General features: G+C 34.6%; 3 protein-coding genes across 6 annotated transcripts; 2 read left to right on the forward strand and 1 right to left on the reverse strand.

Moving 5' to 3' along the window:
* The first annotated feature begins 610 nt into the window (after nucleotides 1-610).
* LOC110790999 (MOB kinase activator-like 1A) lies at nucleotides 611-8,114 on the forward strand. Its single transcript, XM_021995762.2, has 7 exons — nucleotides 611-978; nucleotides 2,689-2,737; nucleotides 3,195-3,303; nucleotides 3,533-3,626; nucleotides 5,950-6,083; nucleotides 6,622-6,785; nucleotides 7,849-8,114. The coding sequence occupies exons 1-7, from the start codon at nucleotides 956-958 to the stop codon at nucleotides 7,918-7,920; spliced, it is 645 nt and encodes a 214-aa protein (XP_021851454.1). The 5' UTR covers nucleotides 611-955; the 3' UTR covers nucleotides 7,921-8,114.
* A 315-nt stretch (nucleotides 8,115-8,429) lies between these two features.
* On the reverse strand, nucleotides 8,430-12,807 carry LOC110790974 (uncharacterized). Of its 4 annotated transcripts, none has more exons than XM_021995751.2 (4): nucleotides 12,597-12,807; nucleotides 11,728-12,139; nucleotides 9,399-9,887; nucleotides 8,430-8,821 (listed from the first exon to the last, which is right to left on the reverse strand). In XM_021995751.2, the coding sequence occupies exons 2-3, from the start codon at nucleotides 12,072-12,074 to the stop codon at nucleotides 9,407-9,409; spliced, it is 828 nt and encodes a 275-aa protein (XP_021851443.1). In that variant the 5' UTR covers nucleotides 12,075-12,139; nucleotides 12,597-12,807; the 3' UTR covers nucleotides 8,430-8,821; nucleotides 9,399-9,406. The 4 variants fall into 4 exon arrangements, with proteins under 4 accessions (XP_021851443.1, XP_021851431.1, XP_021851437.1 ...); XM_021995739.2 differs by having other exon boundaries at nucleotides 8,430-8,824; nucleotides 12,597-12,806; XM_021995745.2 differs by having other exon boundaries at nucleotides 9,395-9,887; nucleotides 12,597-12,806.
* A 987-nt stretch (nucleotides 12,808-13,794) lies between these two features.
* LOC110790965 (putative pentatricopeptide repeat-containing protein At3g25970) lies at nucleotides 13,795-17,013 on the forward strand. Its single transcript, XM_021995718.2, has 2 exons — nucleotides 13,795-14,025; nucleotides 14,354-17,013. The coding sequence occupies exon 2, from the start codon at nucleotides 14,424-14,426 to the stop codon at nucleotides 16,857-16,859; it is 2,436 nt and encodes an 811-aa protein (XP_021851410.2). The 5' UTR covers nucleotides 13,795-14,025; nucleotides 14,354-14,423; the 3' UTR covers nucleotides 16,860-17,013.
* Nucleotides 17,014-17,576: the final 563 nt, after the last annotated feature.

Consider the following 17,576-nt stretch of genomic DNA (forward strand, 5'->3'; position numbering starts at 1 on the left):
TGTGCACCAATATAACTTTTACCCAGTTTTCTCTAACTTTAAATCAGTTTTCTCTAACTTTAATCAGTTTTCTCTAACTTTTATATTATTAAAACAAAATTTAATAAATAAATATTTTAAAGTGTTAAATGATTTAATTTTATGATTATTAGTGATTTTGAATAAATATTTATTTATTAAGATGAATTTTTTTATTACTAAAAGTAGATAACTTTTATATATATAAGGGTAACTTTTAAGCATTTTAAATCAACTTTAACTTTGGTGTACAATATTTATCGTACACCCCACGTAAATAAGAATTTGTGTACCCTTATTAGCTCTTGTAATTAAAAATGGAATTCTTTTTTCCACCTTAATATAAGGGTAATATTTGTTCGAGTAACTCTCGCTTGTATTGATGAATAATTTATGCCATTCGATAATGCACTAACCTTTACTCTTGACTACTTGAGCACTTCAAAGAACTTTGTTAACGAAGTATCAAAGGACGGAGATTCCAACATAATACCTAAAACCCGAGCTCGAATCTTGTCGAAATCATCACCCTTGTCTACCCGTTTGACTTTTGACTTGCACAACAAAAGGGCAAAAAAAAAGGTTGAAAAAAGTACCGTACTTGACTAAAAGCTTCCATTTACGTGATGTTTCAGAGGGACCAAAACCTGCATCAATTGCATAATGGCGTAGAAACCCAGCATTGATCTCTGTGAATCTGAGCCCATATGTTCTTCCCATTTTGTAAGAAAAAAACAATTCAAGAACAAAAAACCAAAATTTTTAAAAATTTCCCCAAAATAAGCCAAAGAAAAAGGTGGCTTTCTTTTTCGAATTCCTCCCCTTTTCTCAATTTTCAAACCCAGAAAAATCCATCACTTACTCTCTAACTGCACTCTCATTCACACTTTTCCCCTTTCATGTCTTTCTAATTTACGCCCGATAATAAGATTAAGCCATGAGTCTCTTCGGCCTCGGCAGGTTAGTTTCAATTTTTTCATCTTTTTACTTTGAATTAGTTTCTTAATTGGGTTGTTTGATCATATTTGAGTGATTTATGAACTGGGTTTATTTTAATTTCTTGTGGGATGTGATTTTATTGATTTAGAAATGTTTTAAGATCTGTTTTTGTTGGGGTTGATTCTGGGGTTTTGAACGAGTGAATCGGTTACATATTGAATTTGGTGGAATTGGTCATCTGGGTGTTTTATGTTGAATTTGGTGGAATTGGTCATCTGGGTGTTTTATGTTGAAATTGGTGGAGTTAATCATCTGGGTATCTGGCAAAACATGACTGAAGTTGTAAAAATTTCATTGTTAGTTGCATGCATATTACAGAATTTTGTATGGAAGTGCAGTATTTTGAATATTGGAATGCTTTTATGATATACAGACATACAGTAGTATGTTTTGTGTATGTTTTGTAACAAATGGTGTGTTTTGATGGTAACAATTGTAGCAATTTGTGCAATCATTTGTTAGAAATAAGATTAGCTTATGGAAGATGGTAACATTAACAATAACACAACAGCCAGTGTGAATTTTCTTATTGGTGGGTTAAGGTGTACCTAGCATGGTCTTAACATTAGGTAGTGGGGGACTTTGTTGGGTGGAGAATAGACACTTTAACTTCTTTCAAGAGTATGGTACCTACCAAATCCAAGAACAAATTAGAGAAAACTCATGAGCTGCAACTTGTGGAAATATGTCGATTTAGAGCTTGTGTGATTCAATGTGTGTTGTTTGACTAATAGGATTGTTTGCTGTTTTTTTCCCTGCATTACAATATCCTAGTGGGGAGGACCGGAATATACTTTGATGTGGGAGCATCCTTCCCTAGTTATGGTCTTGCAACATTTTGATTCCATTAGTGTTCGAGGTTTTAATAGCTTGTTTGCTATGGTTGGTTCCTTTTTCACGGCTTCTCTCACATGTTTTAAGTTCAGTTCTAGCAGTTTGAATAAGTTCTTGGAGAATTTAGAGGTTTGTCGGGCTTAGGAGCTGACAAGGGCTAAACTAGAAGAAAACTTGCATGGTTTGTTGTGTTATTGTTAAGGTGTAAAGGCATTGTGGAAGGGTTGTTGTGTTATTGTTCAAGTGCTAAGGCATTATGGAAAGAAGCAAAACCAAGGCTGCTCATGGGCATATGTGCTTCTGTCCATAGCGTATATTGTGTTAGGATCCAAGCAACACAAATTAATAAATTATAGCTTGTTATGGAAACTCCGTAAAAAGGGTTGGTTCCTTTTCCTGGAAAGTTTTTGTACTTGGTCCATTATAAAATTAGCCATATCTGTCTTATAACCCCTTTTGTTTCCCACGAAAATCAAACTCAGAATCTCTAAAAGTCTAACTTATTTTTGGAGTCATTGGTACAAAAGTGTTGGATATTTCTAAGGGCTCTAAGATGCATTTAATAACGAAATGGAAATAATTATATCATTAAAATGATAATTCCTCTCGCACATGCTGACGCGCACTGATCTTGTGCAATCCCCCCTGTGCACTGTGTGCCTGTGATGTTTTCTTTTTTCTAATATATATAATGTATTAGTTTCACTTTTTTTTTCGCTATTTATATACCCTATTATGGACTAAAATCAGGAGAGTATCAGTTTGAGATATGTTTCTTGATCAATTAGAAACATTTCCATGTAACTAAAATATTACAGCATTGTTCTTCGCTGGCAGGAACCAGAGAACTTTTCGGCCAAAGAAGAGTGCTCCTTCTGGAAGTAAGGTTGGTTTTTTAATATAAATATGCGTGCATATTCATATTCTGGTTATTGCAAGACTTCCCCAATCCTTGTGAAGGAGTTTCTATTGAAGGGGAAATTCAAGATTTCAAGTAGCAGGACTGCAGGATACTTGTTACAGTAGTTTAAACATTATTTGTCGATTCTAGGCTTTAACTATGTATGAGTACGATGAAGACTATGAGGTCATTGCCCCCTCCCCTGTTGACCCCCTCCTCTTATTGTTCTTCAATGTAGCAACAAGTATAACCTTTTAATAGTTCTATTATATCATTTGTCGGTAGTCTTGACCACTAGTTTCAACCATTTTGCTGTGATTTATGATTATTGTCAAAAGTCTGACTCGGTTCATCATGTTTTAAGTTTTAAGGCATATTGAATAACTGGATAAATGTTGCTATTACCAATAAAGTGAATCTTTTACACATTATTTGATTGCAGGGGGCTCAGCTGAGGCAGCTTATTGATGCGACCCTAGGCAGTGGAAACCTGAGGGAAGCAGTGAGACTTCCACCAGGGGAGGATTTGAATGAATGGCTTGCTGTGAACAGTATATCTTTTGTCTCTTTCTATCCCCTTTCCCTTATATCCTGTACAATTTGAGATCAAACCCCTCTCCCTGGTAGTCTAATATCTGATTTTGATGTATTCTTGCCTCTTTGCCAAGGTCAGATTATGAAACTGTTCTGATTTAAATTACTATTGCACCATTATTTCATATTCTAATCCTACAGGACCTCTTGTGTCTGAATATTATTGAGATTTGTTTTTTTTTTCAGCTGTGGATTTCTTCAACCAGGTGAACCTGCTCTATGGCACTCTAACAGAGTTCTGTACATCAGAGAGCTGTCCTACCATGACTGCAGGACCCAAGTAATTCCTTTTAGATCTATATTTCCCTTATTTATTTACTTCATGCAGTAGCATTCATAGATTTCGAGATAGATTTTTCTAGAGATTGTTTTCAGACATTCATATATTGCACCCACTGTATTCATTAGTGATATCAAACGCTGTTTCTTTGCTTGAATTGCATGGTCCTTGGAGAGTTAGTTTCAGGTGAAAATAACCGGAAAACGTATCATGCTTTTTTTATTATTATTATTTTATGACCTGCTTCATTAGATTTTGGAAAGAAATACCGGTCATATCAAGTGTTTGTTCAACGATTGTTTTTTCCTGTGAAATTTTCCTTGCTACCTTATTCAACACAATTTGTTCAAAAATTCTTGTGATGGAAAAACAACAGGGATCCCATAAAAATTATCCTAGTTTTCTTGAGAGATGACAAATGCAATAATGCATCACCTTAATTGGAAAACATGTTATGTTCTAGATTTAGGAAAGAAATCATCAATTTAGTGGTAAAATCAAGTGTTTGTTCAACGGTGAATTTTTCTTGTGTGGTATTCTCCTTACTACCTTATTTAACACAGTTAATGCAATAATAATAATAATAAATAAATAAAAAGGGATCCCGTTAAAGTCTATAAAATATTCTTAATTAGTCTTTTTTTTTGGGTATTTGGGACGTTTGGTGGTAAATATACATTTATGTGCCCCATTTTTTATGCAACACAGGTTTTAATTTCAGTTTATGTCTAACGTATATCATGAAGTAATCCATGCTTAAAGGGTAAAATTGAAACTGAGGTGAATTTAGCTTCATTGCCCGAAGTTGATTGGTCGTAGGTAAAAGTAAGTGAAGGAGTCGTGTTAGGGGGTGCTTCCATAGATAGGTGCTAGTAAGGATATTTTCCTTTTGTGGTTTTATATCCGAATTCATGTCCTGTCTTTGGTGGTTTATAGTAAGTGGCATATATCTTCACCTCCCCAGGCCTGCTAGTGTATGGACCAAAGCCCCTATTGGGTGTGGTGGTGTCAGAGTGTCTATTGTGTTTTGTCCTTGAATATGCTGGTGTATGATGTGAGAAGTGGTCACAAATAGCAGTATTTTGTGAATATTTATTTGGTGGAGTTAGACTAAGCCTTATTTTAAGGTGGAACATCTGAAGGTGATTAAGACTGCATCAACGACAGTAGTCTAATTTGATATTTTATAGATTATGAATGACTAAAAGCCTAGAAGGTCAACAGTGGTACAAGACTTTTAGAACTTTAACATGCTGAAGGTGTGAAAAGAGGAAGATTGCTTGATGTATTTATGTTATTTTGGATCTGAAATATTGATATGGAGGGATTGATAAGCTCGTCTATTTCTGCTTACATCTCCAAACAGATGCAAATAAGGTGATTGGTTCCAGTGCTTTTAAACCAAAAAAAAAAGATTATAGAGTAAATAGTTCCAGTGCTACGTCAGTCCAAAAAGATGGTTTCACTTTGGTTTGAGAACTGGCCTTTAGAAATGGTATTGGAGCATCTTCTGTAGGGAATATCTAGGTCTTTTTTCGATCAATTGGTTTTTATAGGTTAGGAGCAAGAAAAATAGATAGTTCACACTGTAGGATGGTGGAAGGAAAGAGAATTTGAAAATTGAAGTCAGCAAATCTAGAAGTCAAAGAAATTGGATCTTAGATGTTTTCTGAAAACACCTTTTAAACCTAAACCAACTTAAGGCTTTGTACACTAGCAATCAAACATGAAAATCCATTCTGATGTAGCTTTATAATTGGTGCTAGTTGCATAAACAATTATCCGCCATTTGCCATTTTAGTCGGTCCCTAAAAGATTGCTCCTTTACCATAAATGTTCATGGGACCATAACTTTACTCTCATATACAATACATTTGGCCCACCACGTTTGTCTCTTCTCAATTCCACACACCCATTTCTTAATAAAGCACATTTGCTTCTTGGGGCAAACACTAAGGGACAGAGGGAGTGTTAATAAGTAATCCAACATACAAAAAAACACATACAAGAGTGTTTATGGCTTCAGTTTGTAGGGTTTGGTAAGGTGAAGGTGAAGAATCTGCTTAGGTGAAATGAAGTATGCTGTGGAGTGTTTTGGATGGAAAGGAATGGCTGTATTTTAATAGTTTTCCACATGATTTACTGTGGGATAAATCATAAATTAACCTTGCCAGGGTCTCTGTTAATGTTGAAATATTTTAGTATGTATTTTCCCGTATAGGGGTATATCATATCTAACCTGTAAGATAATTGATAATCAAACTTTAGATACAATTATTGATGTCATACATCATGTTTGTGTATCACTTTGATGCTGCGACAGATACGAGTATCGGTGGGCCGATGGAGTTCAGATCAAAAAGCCTATTGAGGTTTCTGCTCCAAAATATGTTGAGTACTTGATGGACTGGGTTGAATCTCAACTGGATGATGAATCCCTCTTCCCACAGAAGATTGGTAATCCTTTTTGATATTTTAAGTCCTTTCATGTGTTATTATTTAGGCTCTGTTTGGTAGGGTGTATAACGTTTTCATGGAAAACGGTTTTTCCATTGTCAACACTTTACTTTGTTTGGTTTGGCATGGGATGAAAAATAATTTTCCGTAACTTCCTAAAAGAGTCAAAGGTGGAAAAACCTTTTCCATTTGATAGGGAGAGAAACCACTTTTCCACATTTCATCCTTTCCTCTTTACCTCCCTCTCCCTTCTTCCCCTCAATTTTCTCTCGTTTTCTTTTGAGGAACCAAACAACAGAAAACTAGTCCGGAATTGTGTTTTCCCTTGAAAAATGTTTTACATGGAAAATCATTTGGCAATGAAAACGTTTTACACCAAACCAAACGGAGTCTTAGTAGAAACAACATGCCATCCCCTAGAAGAAAACAAATGATTGTTTTTTAGAAACCCTGTTTTGGTGGAAAAGTTGGGCAGGCTTATGTGAACCCTATTTGTACTTTAACAGACACTTCTTCTTTTTACTTTCTTATTTTGTAGGGACACCATTTCCTTCGAATTTCAGGGATGTCGTCAAAACAATCTTCAAGCGACTTTTTAGGGTGTATGCTCATATTTATCATTCACACTTCCAGAAGATAGTGAGTCTCAAGGAGGAGGCTCACTTGAATACTTGTTTCAAGCATTTCATACTTTTCACATTTGTAAGTCTCTGATTTTATTACTCCGTATAGTTTTTATTTAATGAATGGTAGCAGTGGCTCTCAAAAAAAAAAAAAAAAAAAAAAGAAACTAGAAATGAATGGTAGCAGTGTTGAATAACACCAACACATGACTGATAGATATTCCTAGTATTAGACATCCATGGGTCGGATGTCTAAGGCATTCACCTCTTGGAAGTTCATGTTTTGTTGCCATTTCAGATTTCCAGTGAAAATGAATCATGATGGACTAAACTAGGGAATGAAATATGCCTTTATTTGTAACTCACCAGAAAATCTTTCTCTTTTATTACGCCGAATCGCCGATTGAGGGGCTGGGAGTCCAAAGGCTGGTTTAGTTTTCATTTCTTTCATATCTTGAAATAAGGAAGACTAGTAAGAATGTCAAAGTATTTCAAACATTTAACTTTTCAAACTAGCTATTTACTACCCACTTAAATTTTATTTTATTTGGAGCGAATGAGCCAAAAAGGTTTTTTTTTTTGGAGCGAATGAGCCAAAAAGGCAATATAGGTTACAAAATGGGGGGCGGGGGGGGGGGGGGGGGGGGGGGGGGTAATCGAACATGTGACCTATTGTACACAGGCCCTCAGTCTTAACCACTAGGCCAAGACCTCATTGGTACTACCCACTTAAATAACTTTTCAAGTTGAAACCCTGAAACTCTCAAGCATTCCTTTACGACTAAGAAATTAGGAAGAACATCAAATATGTATATAGTATTTGTCTTGCTGATTTTTTTCAAATGACACTAATTGTATGTGGAAGTTCCCAAGGGAAAAACTTGATTCGATTAGTTCAACCTCTGTAGCTGACAATATACTCGTGATTGTGTGGATCAAGTGACAATATATTCACGATTTTTGTGGTCAACGTTTTATGCTAGATTTTTTCACTTGTGGAGTTGTCATCATGTTTTTGAATTTTGTACTGGTTTAACAACATTTCATGATTTTACTGGTTTAAACTATATAATCTGCAATTTTGTACTGGTGTAACAACATTTCAGAATCTGATGTTGCTGTCATTGTCTCACTGTTTGCAGGAATTTGGGCTGATTGAGAAGAAGGAGCTGGCTCCACTTCAAGAACTTATAGAATCTATTGTTCCGTACTGAAATAACACCTTTTAGTTACATATATCCTGGATTGATGGTTTAGTCACATAGTTGAATCGAATAAAGGAATCATAGGAACTGGTCACAGTTATTAGACATCGTGTGCCTTGATTTTATCATATGTATATGCTTCAGTTCCCATATACAAATGCATTTTCATATCATATGATATAAAGGAAATGTTGTTATTGATATATGCAAGTTTCCTAAATACCTCTCCTTTCTGAATTCTGATACCAAAATGCTTAGCAGATAAATTTTGTTTGGTGGAGTAGAACATGTTTTAGTAGCTAATCATTTCTTGAAGAATTTATTTCTGGAAATTGTGTGCTGTGAATGAGGTCCTGATCTAGCAATAGGCAATGCCCATGCCCATGAGGAAATTGGCAACATTTCCGTTCTTGTAAACATTTCTCGTAAAAGTTAAGTCAAAACATGTTAAAAGTGACCAAAATCTGGGTAAAAATTACTCTGTGTTTATTTGTTCAATAACTTTATTGTACACCTAGTGCATGCAAGACCTTTTATTCTCACGAAGGTACTTGTAAATAATTAGGGTAAACAAAGTGCGATTACAATACGCGTTAGTCAGTAGTAACTTACATTTGTAGCCCCAAAAACAAACAAAAAAGAAGAATTCTTAACATATCAACAGACTTGTAGTAAAACATGTGGAACACAAAAATAAGATGTCATTGCTAACCCTAAAAAAAGGTAGCACTCAAATGACCCCCTAAGCAACTCTTAAGGATCAAAAGAGCATTACATGTATATAAATCAATGGAATGCTGCACAATAAGAAAATCCAACTCCACAGATGGTCACCTCGTGTTTTCAAGGTCTCGGTTAACTCAACACTACCCTTGCCATAATTCCTGCCTTCAACTTTTTACGAATATCTCTGCTGCATCACAAGAAACATATACTTCTTATAAGATACAATGAATGAAAATGTTAAATAATGAGTTAGTATCTCAGTTCGGATTTAGTTGTCACGCTAGTGACTTAAATTATTAATCAAAGTGACAACTAGGCTCTGTTTTGTTCACCTCATTTCCACTGATTTCAGGAAAAATAAGTTCAAATAAGTTCAAGAAAAATAAGGGTTGGCAAAGTACAATTTATAAATAAAATAAGTTTTGTTAAGTACTAATAAGTTCATATAAATTCAGTTATGTTCAGATAAGTTCAGATAAGATAAGTTCGAGAAAAATAAGTAAAATCAGATGAATAGAACGCTCCCTTACATAGGTTGTAATTTTACTGTAATTTTACCTGAAATAAACTCATAACGCTAATGTTATTACGTACTTCGTGTATAATAATATCCAACAAAAATTGCTTGTAGTATTAAACTTTCAGGAAAGACGGAAAAAAAAAGAGCAGTCAAAACCAGCAAAATCTTCTAATGCATCTGTAACTGCCTACAGAAAGACAAAATCAACAAGGAGTGTAGAAGGGAAAATGGCATTACCTACTTTAATATCTACAAATCACCATCAGCTTCCTGCAACCTCTCCTGACTAGAATGGCCAAATCTCGAAGTGGCAAAACTGTAAAATACAGAGATTACAGCAAAAACACCAACAACCATTGAAAATAGCTGGAAATTTGCAAGCAACTCTCCTCTTATTTGACTATCAGCTGAATGACAAACAATGTCATCTCCTTTAAGTTGGCACCCGTGTGGCATCATGGGGCCGTAAAGTGTGAACGCAGTCTGGTAAAACCAAAGGCCTTGTAGAGTTATGGCAATACTATTTGATAAATCAAGCGGGAAATTTGATGGTACAAGTGTGCCAACAACGCTAGTTAGAACACACAAGCCTATCAGGAGAACTAGGATGTAGTGATAGTAGCCTTCTAGGCCTTTGTGATTTGTTGAGTGGAAGTAAAACAGTAGGTACTCTGATGAGAACGCTGTTGCACCGATCAAAGTAAGTGCTCCGTCTGGTAAGGGAAGAATGCTGAAGAACGGAAAACATTACGTGGTTAGCTATATTTTCAGAAATAAGTGTCACTGAGACTGTCAGATGTTCAACTAGAATTAGTAATTCAGAGGTAATGTATTATTCAGATAGTTGTGAGCATTTTTCTCATTTATTACTTCCTTTGTCTCATTTATTGGTTAAAGGCTCTGTTCTGTTCATCTTATTTACACTTATTTCGGGGAAAATAAGTTCAATTAAGTTTAGAAAAAATCAGATAAGATAAATTCAGGAAAAATAAGGGATACTTAAGTCCAACTTATAACTAAAATAAATTTTGATAAGTTCTAATAAGTTCAGAAAAAATATGTGAAAATCGGGTGAATAGAACGCACCCTAAGTTAACATCTTATTTCCGCAAGTAGAACACTGTGATCCAGAAAACGAAGCCCAAAGTTCCAGCCAATAGTTAAAAAATGAGCATGAGAATGTTCTCTATGGCTATGGCTATGGCTACGGCTACGGCTAATAAACAGATCATATACACCAGTTCAAAAGTAGTACAAAGGCGAACTAGTCATTGTAGCTTGTAACTCAGGTTGCTACTCATGAGTCATGAGTCAAGACATGAAAACTATCCTCTGTTGACACAAATTGCTTTCCCTTCTTTTTGCTGAATTCCATCAGAATATTGAATAACTGACGCAACAGAAGTATTAACTTCTCTTTCAAAAAAGAAGTACTACCTTCAAGTTTAAGGATACCCAGTAAGAAGACATAAGCTAGAGTTTGATTGGCTAAGACGAAAACATAATATTTCATACTACTATGAAACAATATGCATAAACCATGACACTGCAGACAATCCTTCAAATATCTTGAATATTTTGAATCCTATTTTGGGATGTCCTATTCTAAATTTCACTTTCCTCTTTAGTACGAGTAACATTTACATAGAATTTTGTCAACTTATCAGAAAAAAAGAAGCTCAGAGCTTCCAACATAAAAGGGATCCATCTAAAGTGGGAGTCTGACGAAGTAATGCACTTCAGATTCAGATATATTACGGTCGTTCAGTCTCTAATAACCTAACATGAACTTTCTAACTAAAAAAAACATTCAAACCGTATAACTTTCTTCCTTTTAAGCACCTTTATTAAAAGAAATACTTATAGTGTTGACAAACATAAACCATTTCAAGAGGTTGATTTTGTCATTATTTCCATTATAGCCTCTCAAGCAGATTTAAGTATTTCACTAACAGGCTGTTAAGTGAACACTATCAAGAACCAGCAAACTTAGAATTATGAAGCAAACCGTTTACCAAGGGTAAACCTGGTCTATATACCGCCTTTCCTTCTTGCGCATGTGGCTTAGCACTTACTACAGAGTACAGATTAGTAAAGAAATAAAATTCACCAAATTACTACTCAACTCAAAAAGTAAGAAGTGGCAAAACTAACATCAACTGATCAATAAATGCTACTGTTGTTTCAACCTTTTGGGGGGGGAAATGAGGAAAGACTTCTTTTTTTGACATCAGAGAAATCAAGCAGAAAAACTACAATGACACTTTATAGAGCTATGATGTTCAACAACTACTAAATTAAGTTTTAATTCAAAAACTATCGTGATTGTCCCTACCAAAACAATTTCATTTGATGCTAGAAAAAGTTGTAAAATAAAGAAAATAAAGCTCCAAAAATATTTTAAGGGCACTACACATAAAGTAAACTAGTTTTAAGATTTTGACATGCCATAATCAACCCCAACAAATAGATTATATAATTCCCAATTCCCACTATTTTTTTCTGAAAATATAAAACAATTACAGGATGCAATATTTGATTCAAAAGGCAAGAAAGAAAGAGAAACAGACCTTGTCTTTACTGATAAAAGACCGACGAGGCCGAAGATGAAGAACATGATAAGCATCCCAGAGTGCTCAAAATTATTCATATGAGAAGGATTCAAAACCCCATTTACAAAGTACTTGAGATGAGGTGAATACACAAGTTCTATGCACAAATCAATAAAAGAACCAATCACAACCACATACAATTCCAAGTACTTGATCCTCCCATCAAAACCCGGCACCGGATTCCATACCCGGATCCGGAATGTATTCGGACTTCTCACATATCTGTACACACTGCACCACATATGCCATAAACCCACCAGCAAAAACAGTGTTCCTGGAACTACATGACCTTTAAATGACCCCATCTTCTTCAACTAGCAGAAATTTTCACCCAATTCTTTCATCAACTCCTTCTATGACACTTGCCAACCTAGAAAGAACAGACCATTTATGTCAAGTTTTTCTATCTTTTCAGAATCATATTCCACAACCCTTTTAAACATAAAGTTCTTGGAAAAAATTGATAAAGACCCAAAAAAACACAGTTTCAAGAACCTTCATACCATCTTCAATCAATAAAATTTCCTCTTTTTGCAAAATTACAAGTCAAAAGTGGATGATACAACTAAAAGTCAAACTTGGTGGGTTTGGAAAGGGATTTCAGATTCCAAATTTCTTAACTTGGAAAAAAAATACAAATTATTTAGATCCTTTGATCTTAAATTCTTCATTATTATTCATAGCTATAAATAGGTAAATATGACAATGCGTTGGTACCAAAATAACCCACAAATTCTAAATATTATTACCCCATATAAATAAATCAGTAAATAAACCAATAAAGTATGAAAAGAAAGAACATACTATCAAGAAATGGATGAACTTACATAGAAAGAGTTGATACTGTAGAACCTTGGAAAAAGAACGATAATTAGTGAATGATTAGGATCGAAAAGGTAAGATTATGACCCACTAACCTAAAAAGAACAAAGGAAATCCAAGAATCACTAATTAAACTGTGTCTATGTTGTTAGAGATTGCGAGAAGGAAGAAAGTGTACATCTGGAAAAGGAAGATGACAAAAGGGACCGCTTTTAATTATAGAGAAATCATTTACCCTTTCGTAAATATTTCATGGCCCGATTGGACTTTGGACCCATGATTTGGCAATCAAACGTTGACTTCATCATGATCGTATTTTTTTTAAATTGACTACAAAATTTTGGTGGTGGCATTTTGGAGAGAACGATGTGATTGAATTAGGGCCCAAATCCATAAATTTGGCACGGGATTTTCGGATCAAACGGGTTTTGCACGGGAGTTCGGATTTTGATCTAAAAATGCATATTTGAGGTTGTCTAAAGTCTAAAGTCTAAAGTCTAAACCCACACTTTTTGGGACGGGCTTAATCAAATTTAGTTGATCAGGTTTACGATGATGTCCCAAGTCTCTTAACTACTGATAATTCGTAAATATCAAATGAATCGTGTTTGATGTGTTAGAACTTTGATGTTGAGAATCGTCAAATTACCGAATTTTATATTATTTGAACTATGATTGAGCGTATGCTTATGTTCTTGAGTTCTAATAAGTCGTGAACATGAATCGAATCACATTTGATGTGTTAAAATATAGAAAGTGTTGAGTTAGTCAAGTTATCGTGTTTTATATCATTTGAAACTAGGTTGAGCATATACTTATGCTCTGACTTCTGACAAATCGTGAACATTGATCGAAACGTGCTTGAAATGTTAGAACATAGAAGATGTTTACTGTTGAGGCTGCCAAGATATTGCATATATATTTTGAACTCAGTTTGAATATGTGTTTTTTGTGTGACATCTGATAATTCGCAAACATAAATCGAATCACATTTGATGTGTTAAAACTTAGAAAATGTTAGCTTTGCCAAATGATTACATCCTATATCATCTGAATTTGGTCCATTAAAAAATAGAATATTTTATATACTTACGACCTTATTATGTTTATCGAATTTTGAAATTTAACACGTTACAAATAAAATGAGTTTTTATCCACCTTAATTATATCTCATGTTCAAAAATTATCCCCTTAACAAATTTCATCAAACTTTCCGTTATTGTGAAGTACACTAACCTAGTTCTTTTATTTCCCTCCCTTTTTACTTCCCTAACCACGATTCTTCATTTCATCTCATACCCTTTTCTCTACGGAGTATTCAATTTTTTGATTCTAAATTCTTCAAAGCTAATCAAAATTGATTTAGGGTTTTTATCTAAGTGGTATGTCCGTGCCGATTGGCGTTGATATGAGCATAAAATACTCAGTAATCAGGTATCAATTCCTCACTTGTAACTAGAATCTAGGGTTCATATGTAAATTGGGAAGTTTCAGTTAATTGTTGAATTTGTAACTAGAATCTAGGATTGGCATGCTAGTTTTCTGTTTGCCTTGACAATCATTTATACAGAAGTATATTGATTTCCTATTTTTGAAAACTTAATTTTATTATTAATCTGATTTTCTGATTCAATTGTTAAATTGGCTTTTTTTTTGTTTAAATTTCCCTGCTAATCTATTATTTCAGTGACTATGTTTTCAAAATTATCTGGCTTTTCCACTAGTTGAACTTCTTGTTAATTTAATTTCTTAATTTGCCCAGGTTGATCACCATTTGAGTAGCATGACAAACCACAGATAATTTGGAGTTTATAAGAAGTGGGTTTTCAAGAATGGTGACGACTATCCCACATTGTAATGTATTCACTCCTCAATTTCACCATTACAGCTTTAATCGGCATCAGTTTTTACTTGAGCAGTGTAGGTTTTTCTCTTACCACAACACTAGTCCTACTTATATCTCTTGCACTTCTAAGTGCAACCATACTACTACTACAATCACACAGAAAAATCAGTATAGCTCTTCTGACAATTCCGTTTTTAAACGCGATTTTACTCACACGAGCTTGGTTACTGAACCGTCTGTTGATGAGCTAATTAAAGAGCTTACTAAAGATGGATTTTATGGTGATGCTGTTAGACTTTATATAGGCATGTTGGATGATGGTTTCATCCCAAATGTGTTTCATTCTTTTCCTATTCTGATTAAGGCTATTGGTGGTCTTTCTGATATAAGCTTGACTAGACAAGTTCATGGCCATGTGCTGAAGTTAGGTGTGATGAAGTATATATCTGTTGCAAATTCTCTTTTAAGCACTTTTTGGAAAAGTGGTGCAAGTGATGATGCAATAAGGTTGTTTAAGACAATGCAAGAGAAGGATTCAGTTTCACATAGCACTATGATATCTGGATTTTATCAATCCAGGCTGTATATGAGGTCACTGGAATGGTTTACACGCATGGTTTGTGAATTCGGTACACATCCCAATAGGGTAGCTTGCATTTCAGCTCTTTCTTCATGTGCTTCAGTTAAGTCTTTGATACATGGGAAAGAAATACATGCTTTTGTGATAAAAAGTGGGTTGGATATTGATGAGTTTGTGCTAAATGGGTTGCTTGAGTTTTATATGAAATGTTGTTTTGTAGGGTATGCAGAACAGCTTTTTAGGAGCTTTGTTGGGAGTGCAAGAGAAAATACCGTGTTATGGAACGTTATGATTTTGGGGTATGTCGAGAATAGCTATTACTCACAGGCACTATTTTCTTTCATTGAAATGATGGTTTTAGGTGTTAAGCCTGATTCTTCTACCATGGTTGCTGTTCTTGTCTTGTGCGTAGAGTCCTTAAATTTAGCTGTTGGAAAGCAAATTCACGCCCTAATAATCAAATTTGGTTTGGACCTAGATGTTAGAGTTGGTACCTCACTAATAGACATGTACTTTAACTGTGTTAATCCCGATTCTGGTTTACAATTATTTGACAGTTTCCATACTCATAATTTAGTAATGTGGGGAACGGTAATCACAAACTGTGCTCGATCTGGATATTCTAGGAAAGCATTAGATCGGTTTGCTGCTGGATTGGAGCATGGTTATCGGGATTCCGTTATATTATTAGCTGCATTACGAGCATGTTCATCTCTAACAGTCAAGCTTATAGGCATGCTGATTCATGGGATGGCAGTTAAATTAGGGTTGGAAACTGATACATATATTGGAAGTGCCTTAATTGATATGTACATGAAATGCCAAGATGTACCGTGTGCTCAAAAAGTCTTTTTGATGTTACCTATAAAAGATGAGGTAGTTTGGAGTTGTCTGATATCCGGATATACTCACAATGAATACTTTGATGATGCTGTGAGAGCGTTTTACAAGATGCACGAGCATCAAATTCGACCTAATGCGGTGATTATTTCATGTCTACTATCAATTTGTGCACATTTATATTCAAATTTACAGTGTAAAGAAATTCATGGTTATATGACACGAAAAGGATTATTACATACCAATATTCTTGTGAACAATTCTCTTGTAGTTTCCTATGCAAGATGTGGAAACTTGGAAGGCTCAAGGAGAGTTTTTCAGGGGATGAAGGAAAGAGATGAAGTTTCATGGAATTCAATGATGTTAGGGTTAAGCCTACACGGTCATGTAGATGAAATGCTTGTTTTATTTACCGAGATGGTAAAAAATGGGTTGAACCCTGACCATCAAACATTTACTGCAATTCTTTCTGCATGTAGTTATACAGGAAGAGTTGCAGAGGGATTGAAGTTTTTTAAAAGCATTACAGAAGAACATATGCTTGAACCTAAACTCGAGCAGTATACTTGTTTGGTTGACCTTTTAGGTCGTGCTGGGTATGTAAACCAAGCATATGAGTTAATTACAACTATGCCACTCACCCCGGATGATCGGATTTGGGGTTCGTTGCTTGGATCTTGTAAAATCCACGGTGATGAGAGGTTAGCGGAGATAGTAGCTAATCACATATTCGAGTTGAACCCTGATAGTATTGGGTACCGTGTATTGCTCGCGAATTTGTATGAAGATTCAAATAAATGGAATGAAGTTACGGAACAGAGATCGAAGATTAAAGATATGGGACTGAAGAAAAGTCCTGGTTGTAGCTGGATTGATGTTAATAATCAGATTCATGTATTTACTGCAAATGATCAAAGACATGATCAAGTTCAAGATGTTTATGCTATGCTTAAAAGATTGACTATGGAGATTGTAAGGGATGGATATATCCCTCAATTGTAATTTCATGTAAATGTTTTTGGTGTTTTGTCCATTTCCAAAATGGTGGGATAAAGTATCAATTTTTGGGTGTAAAGTAAATAAACTTGTTTTGTAGATCATCATCCATGATAGTGAAAATTGCAACAATATAGTTCATACGTTATTTGTGTTAAAATCTTAGTCCTTTAAGTATTATAATGCTATTGCTACATGTAATAAAAAAGCATATTCCATGAGTAGTTTGTTAATAAAAGTTACCCTATAAATATAATGAATGAGATTGATGAACATTCTTACCATACAATTTTCTTACAGAAGAAGTAACAATAAAACTAGAATTGACAAGAATGTTGATAATTCTTGTTCAATTTTGGATCCAAAATGCCTTCGTGCCATAACTAGGCGAGCACATACTTATGCAGAGTGAGTTCAGTTAAAACTAACTCCAAATAAGATGAGTACTTTAGTAATAACTTTAACAACTTTTCTTTTCCATTAAAGTATGAATATGTTCTAACTACAAGGATATTTTTGTTTTTTCTAGTTTTGGTGTTGGCCTTTTTGCAATGTGACCTCCACAAGTATTGCTCACAAGGGAAATACTAGTATTCCTCTGAACAAATCTATTTTAGTCATTATTACATTATTTGGTTTCACTTAATTTAATTTCGAAAACTAACACAACCAGTGTATGGTAGAAAGAACAAAACTACTCGATTTTTCGCGTTCTTTATACAA

This window comes from Spinacia oleracea, chromosome 6 (assembly GCF_020520425.1).
Source record: "Spinacia oleracea cultivar Varoflay chromosome 6, BTI_SOV_V1, whole genome shotgun sequence".
In the NCBI taxonomy this organism is placed as follows: Eukaryota; Viridiplantae; Streptophyta; class Magnoliopsida; order Caryophyllales; family Amaranthaceae; genus Spinacia; species Spinacia oleracea.

Bases quoted from the DNA above. Each gene is read 5' to 3' on its own strand.
- LOC110790999 (XM_021995762.2), top strand. From the start codon at position 956: ATGAGTCTCTTCGGCCTCGGCAG. The intron at 3,304-3,532 runs GTATATCTTTTG...TTTTTTTTTCAG, and splicing joins TGAATGGCTTGCTGTGAACA to CTGTGGATTTCTTCAACCAG. The intron at 6,786-7,848 runs GTAAGTCTCTGA...CACTGTTTGCAG, and splicing joins ATTTCATACTTTTCACATTT to GAATTTGGGCTGATTGAGAA.
- LOC110790974 (XM_021995751.2), bottom strand. From the start codon at position 12,074: ATGGGGTCATTTAAAGGTCATGTAGTTCCAGGAACACTGTTTTTGCTG. The intron at 9,888-11,727 runs GTCTGTTTCTCT...TCCGTTCTTCAG, and splicing joins CTTTTATCAGTAAAGACAAG to CATTCTTCCCTTACCAGACG.
- LOC110790965 (XM_021995718.2), top strand. From the start codon at position 14,424: ATGGTGACGACTATCCCACATTGTAATGTATTCACTCCTCAATTTCAC.